The sequence below is a fragment of the Impatiens glandulifera genome, chromosome 2, assembly GCF_907164915.1.
Source record: "Impatiens glandulifera chromosome 2, dImpGla2.1, whole genome shotgun sequence".
In the NCBI taxonomy this organism is placed as follows: domain Eukaryota; kingdom Viridiplantae; phylum Streptophyta; class Magnoliopsida; order Ericales; family Balsaminaceae; genus Impatiens; species Impatiens glandulifera.
Window position 1 is genome coordinate 7,190,668 of NC_061863.1, and position 17,932 is coordinate 7,208,599.

General features: G+C 32.8%; 1 protein-coding gene across 1 annotated transcript; it reads left to right on the forward strand.

Moving 5' to 3' along the window:
* Positions 1-430: 430 nt before the first annotated feature.
* LOC124924254 (receptor-like protein kinase FERONIA) lies at positions 431-6,506 on the forward strand. The gene is made up of 3 exons (XM_047464313.1): positions 431-2,844; positions 2,939-3,005; positions 6,462-6,506. Exons 1-3 carry the CDS (start codon positions 431-433, stop codon positions 6,504-6,506), a joined length of 2,526 nt encoding a protein of 841 aa, XP_047320269.1.
* Positions 6,507-17,932: the final 11,426 nt, after the last annotated feature.

Here is a 17,932-nt window from a genome sequence, read left to right on the forward strand (position 1 = left end):
GTGTTTTAAAAGTAGAAGTAATAATTTTCTTGAATTTTGAATTATATTTTACAATTGTTTTGAGTTATCTATTTTTTAAATTAAATAATTATAATTTTTGGATAACTGCTCTATATAATTTAGGTGGTTCTTCTTATTATACGTCAATCAATGACCTATCAATCATTTATATATTATTCATTAGACACAACTTTATTTTTTTATTTTTTTTTCAGTTTTTTTTTAAATAAAAATAGACAATCATTCACCATTATATTATTCATTAACTAATAATAAATTACAAATGGTGGATAATTAGTCTTCTAAACCTATTTTTTAATACAACAGACAAACCAGTCACCATTATATATTATTTAGTTTTCTTCCTCTGCTCTTTTAATATATTCTTTTAATATAGAAGATCCCTTGATCGGAAAATCTCAAGATAGCCATGAATTTGACTCCATTTTCTTCCCGGAATACATTCTTTCTTCTTCTTCTTCTTCTTCTTCACCTCCTTCTCCGATCGATAATCGCCGCCGGCGACTCACAACATGCTATCGCCGTCAACTGTGGTTCCCTTCACAACTCCACAGCCATTGACGGCAGACAATGGGTTGGAGAAACAGATTCTTCTGGATCCATCATTTCTTTTCAAGGATCTGGAAGTAAATCAGTGGTCTCTTCTTCCTCCGATGACCACCCATCACAATCTCTCGATCCCACTCCCTACATGACAGCTCGAGCTTCTCGCTCATCCTTCACCTACACCTTCCATGTCGGCTCCGGCTACAAGTTCATCCGCCTTCATTTCTACCCAGAAGCTTCATACTCTGCTTTCAAAAGGTCAGACGCCTTCTTCACCGTGAAATCAGGTCCGTATACTCTCCTCAACAATTTCTGTGCGTTCTTAGCCGTCGATTCTCTTAATTTGAAATCAATCGTAAAAGAATTCACCCTTTATGTCCCTGACGACGGTAAACCATTATCAATTACTTTCTCTCCCTCAAAAGAAATCATCCCTTCGGATGAGACATTTGCGTTTGTTAATGGAATTGAAGTTGTTCCCATGCCTCTCGGACTTTACTACACCATGGAGGGAAATGGAGATGCAGGGGCATATTTGGTAGGACAGAACTATCGATTTCCCTTGGGCAAAGACACTGCAATGGAGATGGCCTATCGGTTAAACGTTGGTGGCATCAAACTTTCATCCGTCCATGACCCAAGTATGTTCAGGGAATGGACTGATGATTCAAACTATATCATGGAATCAAGTGTTTTTCCCATCAATTCCATAAATAGGATCAAGTATACGAAAACATCTAAAGATGGTGCACCACAAAGACTTTACCAGTCGTCTTGGTCAATGAAGGGAAATTTGCAAGATGGTGAAGGAGTTAGTTTTACATGGAAGTTGCCCGTCGATTTGGGTTTCAGGTATCTAATTAGATTGCATTTTTGTGAGCTTGATTATGATGCTGTGAGAGGGAACGAGCATAAAGAGTTCAATATTCTCATAAACAATCACATGGTTGAGTCGAAAGGAGATTTGATCAAATGGGGCGGTGAAATTGGGGTTGCAATCCATAAAGATTACTTGACAACATTAAGAGGAGACAGAATGATGGGCAAGAGAGACCTAGTTGTCGCTTTGTACCCAAACAACGAAGATCAATCAACTGAATTCATTGACTCAATTCTTAAGGGGATTGAAGTTTTCAAACTTAGCAACACTGATGACAATCTTGCTGGAGGGAATCCAGTACTCTTCAATCCTCGTGTTTCGACAAATCGAAGACATAGAATCCCAACAATAAGTATAAATGAGATTATAATTTTGTACATACTTATAGTGGTCATTGTTCACCAACTTTGCGAATGGAAAGAAAGAAGTTTGAGTAAAAATCCATCTCTAATAGACAATGATTTGTGTCGTAGATTTTCATATGCTGAGATCATAAGCGCAACTAAAAACTTTGACAAGAAATTAGAGATTGGACATGGGGGTTTTGGTATGGTCTACAAAGGGGATATAAATGTTATTAATGGTAAGGCTAAAATGACAGTAGCAATTAAGAGGTTAGATTCTAAATCTAAGCAAGGAGAGAAAGAATTCATATCAGAAATTGAGATGCTTTCCAAACTTAGACACAAACACATTGTTTCTTTGATAGGATACTGCAATGATGGCAGTGAGATGATACTTGTTTATGAGTACATGGAACGTGGCACTCTGGCGGACCATCTCCACAAGAATAAACGTGGTGGTAGTAGCAAAAGAGCCTTGCCTCTTCTTACTTGGAAGGAAAGACTGAATATTTGTTTGGGTGCTGCTCGCGGGTTAGACTACTTGCATAACAATAGTGTACAAGAAGTCATACATCGAGATGTGAAGAGCAACAATATTTTGGTGGATCTGAACTGGACAGCCAAAATGGCTGATTTTGGCTTATGCAAAGTTGGATCTACAAGCTATACCCATATAAGTACTGAGGTAAAGGGAACTACTGGCTACATAGATCCAATGTACTACTCGACGAAAATGCTAACCAAGAAATCAGATGTGTATTCTTTCGGTGTTGTGTTGTGGGAAGCGTTATGTGGCAGACCAGCCCTTGATAATAAAATCGACGACGAACAACAACATAGTCTCGTTTTGTGGGTTCAACACTGCTACAAGAATAAGACGGTACACAAAATAATTGATTCAAGTTTGATGGGACAAATCTCAACCGATTCTCTCCAGTTGTACATTGAACTTGCGATAGCGTGTTTGCATGAAGAAGGTAATAGAAGACCTGCAATGGCTAAAATCAAAGAGGATCTTGAATATTTATTGTCTGATGGTCTCAATTTCTTAAGGTGGGGAAGAGTTAATATTAATTACTTTGTTCAATTTTATTTTCTATGTTTTCACTCTATTCTTTTTACTAATTCTTATGTTATCTTTTTTTAGTGCCTCTAAAGAATTATTTGAAGAGGCATACAAGGCATCACTTAGACTACGGGCTAAAATCATGGAGGTAAGACAAATATTAAAGGTTAACTATAATTAAATTCTTTTTTTTTATTAATTATTACTTTATGATATATATTTAATATTTTATTTTTATTTTATTATTTTTTAAATATAATTAAGAGTTATAATATATATATATATATATATATATAATTCTTTATAATTCTTAAAATCAAAAAAATATTCAAAAATATTTTTTTTAAATAATAATTTTATTTATTTATATATAATTTTATTAAAAGAGTTGAATGAAAGCCAATGTAACGATGGTTAACATTCAAACAATATATATATATATATATATATATATATATATATATATATATATATATATATATATATATATATATATATATATATTTATAATTCTTAAAATTAATGATAATTTAAATAATATTTAATTTAAAATCTATTCAAATATTTATTAAGCAAATATCTAACTATATCTTATAATTAATGATAATATAAAATAAAATATTTTGAGATAAAGATTTAGTTTTAAATATTTTAATAATATTAATAATTAATTTATATTTAGAATCAAATATTTCTTAAATAAGATTACATATAAATTTATGAAGTTATTATAAATTAAAAATAAAAATATATAAAAATGATTTTTTTATTAATTTTATTACAAAATTTAAAATATGATTAATGTTTAAAAATATTTTATTTGAATTTCTTTTTAATTTTAAGAATTATAAATAGATTATATATTATAATTATATTAAAAATAATTAAAATTAAATCATAATTTTAAAATATTTTATTACTTAATATTTAAAATAATATGAAATATATATTATAAAATAATAATTAATATGTATTTTATTGGAAGTAAACTTTTAATAAATAATTAGAATAAAACATTTGTATGATATATTATATAAAACAATATAATATTGTTTTATCTATTAAATAAATTTTATCTCACAAATTAAAGTTCAATTTCTCATATCATATATATTAGACATTTATTTCAATATTTAGTTTTTACACATTTAATACCGTATTTGTTATTGTTAAAAAATATATGTTTTACACATTTAATACCGTATTTGTTATTGTTAAAAAATATATGTTTTACACATTTTCTTATTTCTCACTCTTATATTTTTTCTTTCTCAGGACATGGACTTAGACACGGACAATATATTTTTACAAATTAGAAAGGTAATTTATTTATCAACACAAATTATACAAATCTCAAAATTTGAATTTTTAATAAAAATATTAATAAAAGAGATTAATTTTTAAATTTTATTTCAGTAACGTTTCTTTTTGAGATTTTATATAAATAAAATATATCAACAAAAAAAAACAACAAGCAATATAACTAACCATGCAAATAAGGTCACTAATATGAATTTTTCTAATTTCCAAACTTTGTTTGATATTATAATTTTCAATTTTATTTGCAACAATCGTTTATCTAAATTGCAAAATGGTTGTAATTGTGTAATAAATAAACGAATATAATGTATTTGAATATTAAAAAATTGTGCTATTTATTTAACAATTGTGGAGTATGAAAAAATTATTAAAACTGCTATGTTTTTGGTCATGCAATTTATGTTATATACTGAATTGACTACTTTAGTTGTATATTTACAAAAATGACTACTTTAATTACATATTTGCAAAATGATAATTGTGCTGCTTATGGAGTATGAATAAATTATTTAAAACGGTTATGCAACTTATGTTATATTAGTAGGTCACTACTTTAGTTACATATTTTGCAAAAATAACTATTTTAGTTGCATATTTGCAAAATATTTATTACATATGTTAGAAAAAAATTGTCACTTAAAGTAAGTAAGACAAGACACACTATAAAATAAGATTTGGTTTGGGTTTATATTTAATTTATATTTATTCATTTTATTTTAAAATTTTGTTCAAATTAAAATAAAATATTTATTTCCATTGTTATAAAATTATTTTATAATAGTACACAATTGTGAATAATTTGTCATTTAATATAATTATAATCTATATTTTTTAATACTGTGTTCAATATAATCTACATTCTCTAACTCAATTTTATATAAAATAAAGGTTACATATAAATTGTCATAAATTAATAAAGTTATAAATTATTAAAAAAAATTATATTTGTTATGTTTGGAGTACAAAACCCTAACCAAACTGAATATGAGCCTCGTCTTCGCAATTAGCCTAAACTCAGAGCTTTTGAAGCCTCACGCTCTGAGAGAGAGATTGATAGAGATTCGAGTTATTTATCATCTGAAGGAGATCAAGATTTTTTTTTATTATAGTATCGAACACATTTGTTTTCAAATGGAGGAGATCACGGAAGATCACGAATTTTACAAATGAATGATTTTAGTACTATTATCTGATTTTTTTTTATCTTGTGCAATTTCCAAAATGATAGGTCACGTTGTCCTAAATAATAACAAATTTGTCCAGGGAAACATTTGATCGCAGGTATAATAATCATGTCTCACCAACTATGCTACCTCTATCTTGATATGTTCGTCATCAGCTCTTCAAAGAAGCATTCTAGGTGATTATTCCTTCGACTTTTCTTCCTTCTTTCCTTCATTCATCTCCCCATATGCACTCTGTCTGTTATTCACTTTTGTAATATGAATATGAATTAGATTTTAACAATAGAGTTTTGAGATCTTTATTTCCATCCTTAAGAGTTCTGATGTATGCTTATTATCTTTATGATTAGTGTCAAATTTTAATCTTCGGATATAAGAAGATGGTGATAGGATCGGTGTTAACAATAGAAACTAGGGTCTAACTATTGTTAACAGCTTATGATAAATTCTTCAATAATAATTCTGTGAGGGATGAGTATATTTTTCTAATCTTCGCAACTCCTCAAAACTCTTGAAACAAATTTAAGTGCGGAAACCGTTTGTTGGATTTGAAGCTTCAGACAGATGAATGAAAATGACTGAAAGTAAAGAACACAAGGAGTTTTATGGACGTTCGAAGATAAAACTCCTACGTCACCCTTCTTCCACAACCGGAAGGATATTCACTAAATACTTTGAATCAGATATAACTCACTGATCTAGCTAACTCTCTGTTAAAAAAAAACCATCTTTGTTTAACTTACAACACTGAGATTTCTCATAGAAAGGACAATATATAATTCAAAGCTAGACGGTAAGAGACTTAGAGTATGCGTTATGTAGAGTGTGTAAAAGCGAGTTATTCAACCGTTGTCCTTGAGCTTTTATAAATAGATGAAGTGCACCAACGATCGAATATTCTTTGAGAACACGTGGCATGTGTCTGTTGGATGGTCGCCTATAGTACGAGAGTACATCAGACTCTAAATAATTGGATCGTGGCCGTACTGAATGAGTAATGCGCTGAATATCCTCTGATCTTTATCTTGTACTGGAAATACGGTTGAGGGATATTCGCGTACGTGGTGTTCATTCATTGATGGAATTAACTGGCTTGTCAGACTGCTAAAAGAGGTGGAGCAGAAGGAAGTGGAGCAGGCAACTAATTGATCGTGGGTAGACGGATGCTTCCATTAGACAACTGCTAAAGCAAGGCATCAGTCGTTCTTCTTTAGACCGCGTCTAATGGGTTAGACACCGTCTAACTACGCTTTCCTTTAGACATCCTCTAAAAGAGTTAGACGTCGTCTAACTACGTTTCCCTTTATACCTCATCTAAAGGAGTTAGACGTCGTCTAACTACGCATCCCTTTAGACCTCGTCTAAAGGAGTTAGACGTTGTCTAACTACGCATCCCTTTAGACCTCTTCTAAAGGAGTTAGACCTCGTCTAACTACGCATCCCTTTAGACTTCGTCTAACTACGCATCCTTTTAGACCTCGTCTAAAGGAGTTAGACATCATCTAACTACGCATCTCTTTAGACCCCGTCTAAAGGAGTTAGACGTCGTCTAACTACGCATCCCTTTAGACCCCGTCTAACTACGCATACCTTTAGACTCCGTTTAAAGGAGTTAGACCTCGTCTAACTACGTTTCCCTTTAGACTCCGTCTAAAGGAGTTAGATCTCGTCTAACTACGCTTCCTTTTAGACTCCATCTAAAGGAGTTAGACCTCGTCTAACTACGTTTCCCTTTAGACTCCGTCTAAAGGAGTTAGACCTCGTCTAACTACGTAAGACGTCTAAGATAGCCTGCTTTAGATCGCGTCTAAAGTAGAACTGTGTTTAGATTTGTTTCTGCATAAAACAAATAGACCACTCAACTTAATTCACAACTAACCCTAGTTTATTTTAGTCAAAATAATTTGACCCAACAATTTCCCCTTTTTGATGATGTTAAAACTAAGTTAAACGATTAGGAAAAGAAACATAATTAATAAACGATAAAAGTTTATATATTTGTTAGCAAAAGATATGGGGAAGATAAACAACTTAATAGAGATTGCCCATAAACTATAAAAGTTGGGTCTTTTCATATCCCTATCTACCATTGATTCCCCTTGGGCCTTGGGCCACTTCTTTCCCCTTTTTTGACATCATCGAGAAGAGTCCTAATAAGCTCTTTCAGCTCTTTGATGTGCCCTATTTCTTCTCTAAAGCTTTAGCCTCTCTATCCTAAGGACATAGTCAAGGACCTCTTGATGGTCCAAGACACTGGAAGATTTAATGAGGACCATGTGTCTTGCATTTGAGAGGAGAGAAGAGAGCAACATGTTGAGTGGAGCAGCATAACCACAGGGCTTCCTTGGGTAGGTCATCATCTTCGACAAGCTAGTGAAGAGGATTTTGGACTAGTTGATTGGAGTCCCCTTGGTTATGGCGATCATCATCTCAAATACCTTTTTAGAGTAAGTATTTGAAAAATTCTTCCCCATGAGAGACATGGAGATGATATCATTGAGGAGGCAAAACTCGACCTTTAAAGAGGTCTTAGGTCCATGAGTATCAACCGGAAAGAGGCGCCACTCGAAGGATGAATTTGAGAATGCAAGCCGCATTATAGATTGAACAATTTCAGAGGAGGGGGGGGGGGGGAACTCGGACAACCCCTCCGATGGGAGTCCGAAGAAAGAAGCGAACGCTTTCTCATCGAAGAAGACATTTTTTCCAAAAAATTTTGACACAATAAGCCTATTGTCAACAAACCTCCCAAAGTTGAAAAATTCATGAACTTTAGGTTCGTGCATGACAACTGGTGCCCCAAAATTTTTTTCCAATCCCAGAGCTTTAAGGGATTCGAACATAGCCACCATTTATGGGTTCTCTAGGGAGGATACAAAATCGAAATTTAATTGGAGAGTTGAAGGTGCAAAGAAAGCTATTTCTTGTCTAAGAGCGAGTGAAAAAAGTTCAAGGGAATTTGACGCCTAAGAATCATAGGAGTTTTCCTTAGAGAGAGAAAACAGAAGTTCTGGATCACAAAGAGGATAGATATTTATTCAAAAGAGACATTTACTCTATATAGAATAAGACTGACGTAAGACATTAAAAGTCATCATTAGAACTGAACCGTCAAAAATGTGTTCCCAATAAACTCATTATGAGAAGATGTCTGTTAATATCTATCATAAAATTTATCATAACTTCAGAAGAATGAAAGATACACGCTTTCAGAAATATTAGTCATATCTTTAACATTAATAGACACGTGTCTTCAAGTTATTGAGGATATGACTTTTCAATTTTGAGCGGGAAGAATACATGGACAGCTTAAGAGGTAGTAGACAGTTGTCCTACTCATTAGAGGATAAAGAATCCAAATGCATACGTAGTTAGACACATTTGTGCGTCTAAGTTGAGTAGGCATCTAGTTTAGACAACGTCTAACTATGCACGTCATCAGGCGTCTAACAAGCGTCTGTCTAGACGGCGTCTAACTACGCCCGCCTACAGATACTTTAGACGTCTGTTATTAATACATAAATGTCTAGCCAGACTTAATTTGCAAGTTGCTTAGGCAAGAGTTTGTCTAAGTACGTAACTTCATTAGATGAGTGATTTGATCAGCCAGACTATAGCCTCTGTATACACACGATTGTCCAGTAACATATATACATTTCCCCCTCAATACATGCATATACATTTAGATCAATTTTAATTTAGATCAACAAGCCCTAAGATATTTTTAAAGTAAGAAAACTTAGGTCTCGGGGAGTGGATTTGTGAACACGTCTGCCACTTGTTGATCTGTTGGGACGTATTTAAAACGAATGTGCTTATGACTGACATGCTCTCGGATGAAATGATGTCTGATTTCAATATGCTTGGTCCGAGAGTGAACCATCGGGGTATGTTATTGTAATAACGTTGACGTTGTTGCAGAAAATTGGAGATTCTTCTACCTCAATCCCGTAGTGCCTTAGTTGTTGTTGATAACAGCAACTTCCTACAGTAAGGTACTCGGCTTACGCTATAGACGTGGCTATAGATGTATGCTTTTTGCTAAACCAAGATATTAGACGATCACCAAGGAACTAGCAAGTTCCACTAGTGCTTTTCCGATCGATCTTACACCCTGCATAATCTGCATCTGAATAACTCGTTATATTAAAACTGGAATCCTTCGGATACCATAGTCCCACATTTTGAGTTCCCTTAAGATATTTCAAAATTTTCTTAGCAGCAACATAATGAGATTGTTTAGGATTAGCCTGAAATCTCCCGTAGACACCAACAACAAACAAGATATTTGGTCGGTTGTCAGTAAGGTAAAGCAGAGAACCAATGATCTCTCTATATGCAGTGATGTCCACACTTTGGCCATCTTCATCCTTATCAAGCTTGCTAGAGGAACTTATTGGAGTAGTAGCAGCTGAGCATCTTTCCATACCAAACTTCTTTAGCAACTCCGTGGTATATTTAGCCTAGTTGATGAATGTTCCTTCTTTAAGTTGACGAACTTGAAAACCAAGAAAGAAAGTTAATTCTCCCATCATACTCATCTCGAATTTGTCCTGCATTAACTTGACAAAATTTTCACATAATTTGAGGTTAGTTGACCAAAATATGATGTCATCCATATAGACTTGAACAAGCCAAATATGAGAATGTTTAATAAATTTAAACAGAGTTTTGTCTACAGTGTCAATAACAAGGTCATGATCAAATAAAAACTTAGTTAAAGTGTCATACCAAGCTCTAGAAGCTTGTTTGAGACCATATAAGGCTTTGTCAAGTTTAAAAACATGATTAGGCAAAGAGTGATTTAAAAATCCAGATGGTTGCTCAACATATACATCCTCAGTTAAAGTTCTATTTAAAAATGCACTTTTCACATGTATTTGAAATATTTTAAAATCTTTAAAGGATGCATAAGCTATGAAGATTCTAATTGCTTCAAGTCTAGCCATAGGTGCGAATGACTCCTCAAAGTCAATTCCTTCCTCTTGTCTATATCCTTGAGCAACTAATCGGACTTTGTTTCTCACAACTGAGCCATCTTCACTAAACTTATTTTGAAAAACTCATCTTGTTCCAATGACAAATTGACCAGTCGACCTTGGAGATAGATGCCACACTTTATTTCTTTTAAATTGATTCAACTTCTCTTGCATTGTATTAATCCAATTTGGATCAAGCAATGCTTCATTAATCTTCTTTGGCTTAATTTGAGAGATAAAAATGGAGTTTCCCATTTCATCCAATAATTGGTGTATGGTCCTAAGAGGAGCATTAGAATTACCAATTATCAATTTAGGTGGATGATTTTTGGTCCATCTGAAGTTTGATCCTAAAGGATTAGACGTCAGATTAGATGGCCCCGCAACATTCGAACTATCAGCAACCTGCTGACTAGATATATGGACGTCTGGTTGACTCTCAATCGGATCATCCATATGATCAGATGAGTAAATCCTATTCGTTAGAGCTTCATCATCACTGTCAGATTCAAGACTTGTCGCTTATAATCTGTTAGCAATATCAATGGAATCATTAGAATTGTTTTCAACAGATTCATCACAAACAACATGATAGAATTCATCAACAGTTTGTGTTCGATTATTAAACACTCTAAGAGCTTTACTAACTAAAGAGTAGCCTAACATAATTCTAGCATCTGCCTTAGCATCAAACGTGGACAAATAATTCTTCCCATTGTTGTGAATGAAACACTTGCACCCAAAAATTCGAAAGTATGAAACAGTAGGAATTCTTCCATAAAATAGTTCATAGGATATTTTGATCGGTTTTGTGTATAGCATGCTGTGTTTATGGCTTCTGTCCAAAACTCTTGAGGAACACCTGAGTCGGCAAGCATAGATCTCGTTGCTTTCTTTAGTGTTATGACTCTTCTCACGACAATACCGTTTTGCTGTGGAGTTTTGGCACTAGACAACTCGTGTCTAATACCATACTACTTGAGATATGAAGTTAGGCGACTGTTGGTGAATTCGGTTCCCCGATCACTTCTAATTTTAATAACACTTAAAAGATTTTTCGTTTTGAAGTCTTCTAAGGATCTTAATTAAATTCTCAGTCGTCTAATCCTTAGATTGTAAGAAAATAACCCACATAAACCTTGAAAAATCATCAATAATGACTAGGGTGAATCTCATTTCTCCCAATCGCTTTACAAAAATTGGACCGAAAAGATCCATATGTAAAGTTCCAAGCAGTGGTTGGACTAAGATTTCCCTTTACTCTTGAACGATGATTTTCTCTGTTTGCCTAACTGGCAGGCAGGATAAATCTTGTCCATTGAAAATTTCAGATTAGGTAAACCGAAAACTAAATCATGCGAACAAATGTTGTTAATGGTTTTAAAATTAAAATGATTTAATCTCTTCTGCCATAACCACTTTTGATCATTTTGGGCTATCATACATACAGGATTAGATATCTTATTTTTCCAGTTCATTTTGTAATAATTTCTTACTATGCTTCCGATCAATAGAGTGTTGCCCTGTTGATCCTTAACTAGACATGCATGTGTTAGAAAATCAACAGTAAATCTATTATCACATAATTGACTTATACTGATCATGTTATAACACAGGTTCTCCACAAGTAGCACGTCGTTGATAGTTAGATTACCATGGATAATTTTACCCTTACCCATGGTCTTACCCTTACTATTGTCACCAAATGTGATTTTAGGCCCTAAGCAATTTGTAACTTCGGTCAAAAGTCGTTTGTCTCTAGTCATGTGTCTGGAACATCCATTATCCATATACCATACTGATTCTTCTAAGTAGTTGACTTGTTGTACCTATAAAAATACATATTTACAACTTAGTATCCATATTCACTTGGGTCCTCGATCAATCAGTCTCTTAGGAATCCATATTTGAGTTATCTTGATGGATTTCCCATGTTGTGTTGTATTTAATGCGTATGATTTGGGCTTAGCTGACGTCTTTCTGCTAGCAGCTGAACTGTTAACCTTAGAAGATGGTTTTTATCTAAAACTCCTTGACTTTCTGTCAGGTTTGTTTTGTCAGACGTATGGCTGCTTCCTTCCTAGGTTTCAGCCAACTTACAGTTGACTGAACATAAATAATATCATCCTTTAAGGTAAAGTTCTTACAGCATAGATCAGTTCCTTTATTAGTTAAACTCCTTTTAACAAAGTTTATTTGCTTAAACTTGTTTGTTACTAAGTTTAATCTTTTACAAGACTTATCTGAAGTTGCATTGTCAAATCCTAAACCGAATTTGCATCCGGCAGGCCTCAACACACTTATTTGTTGTCTGATTGCATCTTCAGACCTTGTCCAAGAACTGACCGCATATGTCAACCGTTGGTTTTCCGAAAACAATGTTTGAACCTTTTCGTCGAGCTTCTCATTCTCAGATGAGAGCTCGACCACGTTGTTTTCAAAATCTTTTGGTTCAAAAGTTTGAGATGAAGAGGGTTTATCAGTTTCATATTTCAATCTCATTTCATTACAAGAGTCTGACAACTTCCTGTACTCACTGACCATGCCATTGAGTGCAATAGTTAGTTCATCTCTTGTGAATTCCTCCGAAGAAAAGTGAAATACCTCATATGTTTCTTCTTCATTTTCCATGAAGCATGCGACTTCTTCATCATCACTATCGATGGATGATGATTTGTCTGAGTCGCTTTGGTCCCTCTTGGCCTTGCTATCAGCCGTCACAAGAGTCTTCGACTCTTTCTTGTCCTTCTTCTTCTCATCACGCTTTGACTTTCTGCACTCTAACTTGAAGTGTCCTAGTTTATCACAGTTAAAACACTTCAAGTTAGCCTTATAGTTATTTTTATTATTATTGTGTTTTTTGAAGAGCTTGAGTTAAAATTGCTCTTCTTCATGAATTTACCGAATTTCTTCACGAAGAGAGCCATGGAGTCGCCGCTGATCTGCTCTACAACAATCTTCACATTAGTTGCAGCAGGTGGCTCCTTAGCTGTCACCAACTCCTTGGTTGTAATGACATATATGGAGAGCTCTTCTTCATTCCTAGAATTCATCTCAAACTCATAGGCCTTCAGATCGACTAGCAAATCGAAGAGCTCCACCTTGTTGAGGTCTTGGACTCCCTCATTGCCATCGTCTTGATATCCCACTCTCTAGGCAAAGCACGCATGACTTTGATTGCAACTTCTTTGTTGCTGTAGGTCTTGTCCAAGGTGGAAAGAGTGGTGATGATCTTGCTGAATCTTCCATCAAATTTAGACATCGTCTCTCCAGGACGCATCTTAAAGTTGTCAAACTGCTGTGTGGTAACCATAAGTTTGTTTTCTTTGGTCTGCTCATTTCATTAAAAGAGTTGAGTTATCCTTTCCCAAATTTCCTTGGCTGATTCACATTATATTATGTAGTTGAACATGTTGTCATCTAGAGTTCTGTACAGAATATCCATGGCCAAGTTGTCGAGGTTGTTCTTCCTCTTGTCTTCATTTGTCCACTCAGATTTGTCTTTCTCAATCTTGATAGGACCTTCAGTGATGATAATTCACATGTCATCATCTAAGACAGCGAGATAAGCACGAACTATCTTCTTCCACACGATGTAGTTTTCTTTCGAGAACATGTGAATCTTGGAGTTTTCATCCTTAGTCATGCTTCAGATTCTTTTGATGCCTGAGAATAGAAAACGAGGCCCTGATACCACTTGATAGGATCAATGCTAATAATAGAGACTAGTGTATGACTATTGTTAACAACTTATGATAAACTCTTCGATAATAATCATGTGAAAGATTAATATTTTTTTCTATTCTTCGCAAATCCTCCAAACTCTTGAAACAGATTCAAGTCCGGAAACTGTTTGTTGGATTTGAAGCTTCAAACAGATGAATGAACATGGCTAAAAGTAAAGAACACAATGAGTTTTATGGATGTTCAGAGATAAAACTCCTACGTCACCCCTTCTTCCACAACCGAAAGGATATCCACTAAATACTTTGAATCACATACAACTCACTAATCTAGCTAACTCTCTGTGAAACAAAACAACCTTTGTTTAACTTACAATAATGATATTTCTCACAGAAATGACTATATATAATTCAAAGCTAGACAGTAAAAGACTTAGAGTATGCGTTATGCAGAGTGTGTAAAAGCGAGTTATTCAACCATTGTCCTTGAGCTTCTATAAATAGATGAAGTTCATCAACGGTCGAATATTCTTTGAGGACACGTGGCATGTGTTCGTTGGATGGGCGCCTATAGTACGAGAGTACAACAGGCTCTGAATAATTGGATCGTAGCCGTACTAAACAGGTAGTGCGTTGAATATCCTCTAATCTTTGTCTTGTATTGGAAATACGGTTGTGGGATATTCACGTATGTGACGTTCATTCATTGATGGAATTAGTTGGCTTGTCAGACTTCTGAAAGAGGTGGAGTAGAAGGAAGTGGAGTAGGTAGCTAATTGATCGCGGGTAGACGGATGCTTCCATTAGACAGCTACTAAAGTAAGACATTAGACGTTCTTCTTTAGACCGCGTCTAAATGGATTAGACGTCGTCTAACTACGCTTCCCTTTATACCTCATCTAAAGGAGTTAAACGTCATCTAACTACGCATCCCTTTATACCTCGTCTAAAGGAGTTAGACCTCCTCTAACTACGCATCCCTTTAGACCTTGTCTAAAGAAGTTAGACCTCTTCTAATTACACATCCCTTTAGACCTCGTCTAAAGGAGTTATACCTCATCTAACTACGCATCCCTTTAAATCTCGTCTAAAGGAGTTAGACCTCGTCTAACTACGTTTCCCTTGAGATCCAGTCTAAAGGAGTTAGACTTCGTCTAACTACGTTTCCCTTGAGACCCCGTCTAAAGGAGTTAGACCTTGTCTAACTACGTTTCCCTTGAGACCCCGTCTAAAGGATTTAGACCTCGTCTAAAGGATTTAGACCTCGTCTAACTACGTTTACCTTTAGACCCTATCTAAAAGAGTTAGACCTCGTCTAACTACGTTTCCCTTTAGACCCCGTCTAACTACGTTTCCCTTTAGACCCCGTCTAAAGGAGTTAGACCTCGTCTAACTACGTTTCTCTTTAGACCCCGTCTAAAGGAGTTAGACCTCGTCTAACTACGTTTCCCTTTAGACCCCGTCTAAAGGAGTTAGACCTCGTCTAACTACATAAGACGTCTGAGATAGTCTACTTTAGATCGCGTCTAAAATAGTATTGTCTTTAGATTTGTTCCTGCATAAAACAAATAGACCACTCAGCTTGATTCACAACTACGTTTAACATAGATCACAAAATAATGTTATCAGTAAATAAACTTATTCCCTAATTTATTTTAGTCAAAATAATTTGACCCAACACATAGAATGTTTAATGTTGTTGGTAGATTTTGACAATCTGTTCATGAATGTGGATCCGTGGGATGTTTAATGTTAAGAATTTGTATGAATGTGGATATGTATTTCAGTTGAGACTTACGAGTTATTTGTGATGGATGTCCAAAGAAGACCATACATCATACATTGATCTGTTATTTCATTTCTCTTTAGGTTATGTTTGAATGTGTATAATTTGAATTTGAATTATGATTAGAATTTAATTAATGTGTTTCGAAAAGTTATAGAATTTTAATTATGAAGTTACAAATTTTACACAAGTATGATTATTCAGGCTATGTTTTTTGGATAGGACACTTTGGGTATGTTGAATATGTTTGTAAATTCACATCTAATATGTATTATTTGATTTTGTCTATATATAGGTACTTAATTAGCTGGTCAAATTCAATTGTTGATGTAAGGTACCTGATCAATTAGTATTTTGTCATTGTTGGTGAGAGGTATAAATGGATATGTGTTAGCAACTTTTGAAATGAAATAATACATATCTTTTGTGTACTTGAAATGAATGTAGATGAATTTGTATGGTATATGGTTCAAATGTTTATAGAGCGGTTACTAATGTATGTAATGTGATGGGGTTGAATGGTTGAATGTGTATATTTGACTAATATTTTTGATGAATATATAGATTAATTTTCAATTGAATTATTTATGATTTATTAAACAGAGAATTAATTAGAAAAAGAAAATAATTATTAGATATAATTTGTAGTTTAAATAACAATACTAATTATGTGGCAGTAAAAAATGTTAATTTAATGTCAGAAGAATGAAAAATAATATTGCAAACATTATAGCTGTAATTTTTTAAAATATTACTAAATATGTTGTAATAGAAATTAATAAATATAAAATAAAAATTATTATTAAGAATTTAAAATGATTTCAATATATATTGTAGAGTAAGATGTTAATTTTATTGTCAATTTATTCTTAACAATTTAATAGAGATTAAAATATATAGTATGAAATACAATGTAATAGGTGGTGAACGTATAAAATAATATATATTACAAATAAATTTGTAATGTTTCCTAATATAATAAAATTCAAAATGTTGGAACAAAGATCGTTAATATCTAGTTATAAAAAAAAATGTTAATAAAATTGTAATCAGAGTGGTAAAAAATGCAAAATCAGAATATCATTCAGTTTATGCAAAATTATAAAATTAGTGATAAATATATATAGAAAGTTACTACAGAAGTTGAAAAATGTTTTTTTAATGTAATTTAAGTGAAAAATGGTTGTGTTGCAATTCAACAAATTTAGTTATTTATTATTTAATTTCTTTTTTAAGTGCGGCGATCTAATTGATACTATCAGTGGTATAATGCTTCTATAATTTTATATTTGCATGATTCCTATATTTGTTTCCAGTCTACTTCTATTTCTTGTTCATAAATAAAATATTATATTATTTAAAAGTAAAAATTATCAGCTACTGAAACCAAACTAAAAATTGTTTAGAAACACCTTAAAATTTAGGGACAGATGGGCCAACTCCAGCCCATCCCCTCCTAAGGTTTAGAGTTTTTTTTTTTTTTTTATATATATTTATTTAGTAAATGAGTTATTTCAAATAATATAGTTAATTTTTAACTATTTTATAAATAAATTAAAAAGTTAATTATTTGAGTAAAATATATTGATATGTATAAATATATAATAAATAAATAAATTATAAAAAATAATAAATATTATAATTAATAAATAATTAAATTAACAATTATTTAAAATTAACCACATATATGATTCTTCTCCATAAGAATGTCTAATCACAGTAAATTATTTTGAATAAAAAATGTCTTTTAATAATATTTAATAATTTAATTTTAAATTTATAATAAATAAATTAACCACTTAAACAATAAACTTACTATACATATATTTATGTATATTGAGAAATAAAGGATGAACTCATATTTGAGCAACAATAAAATGTATATTTGGAATATGAAAAATAAAATGTTGAAATTTGTTATAGAGACTTAAACATGTATTTTTTTTTAACAACGATGTGTTTTATGATCTTGAGAGATGTTGTGATATTAATGAAATTAGTGCCAATAATAACATCTAATATAACAATTCAATAATAATGACCATAACAATATCTTATAAAACAACATTTAGAGGGAAAATGAATGAGAACATTAATAACTAAGCATATCCCATTTAACATAG

Bases quoted from the DNA above. Each gene is read 5' to 3' on its own strand.
- LOC124924254 (XM_047464313.1), top strand. From the start codon at position 431: ATGAATTTGACTCCATTTTCTTCCCGGAATACATTCTTTCTTCTTCTT. The intron at 2,845-2,938 runs GTGGGGAAGAGT...ATCTTTTTTTAG, and splicing joins GATGGTCTCAATTTCTTAAG to TGCCTCTAAAGAATTATTTG. The intron at 3,006-6,461 runs GTAAGACAAATA...CTGGCTTGTCAG, and splicing joins TACGGGCTAAAATCATGGAG to ACTGCTAAAAGAGGTGGAGC.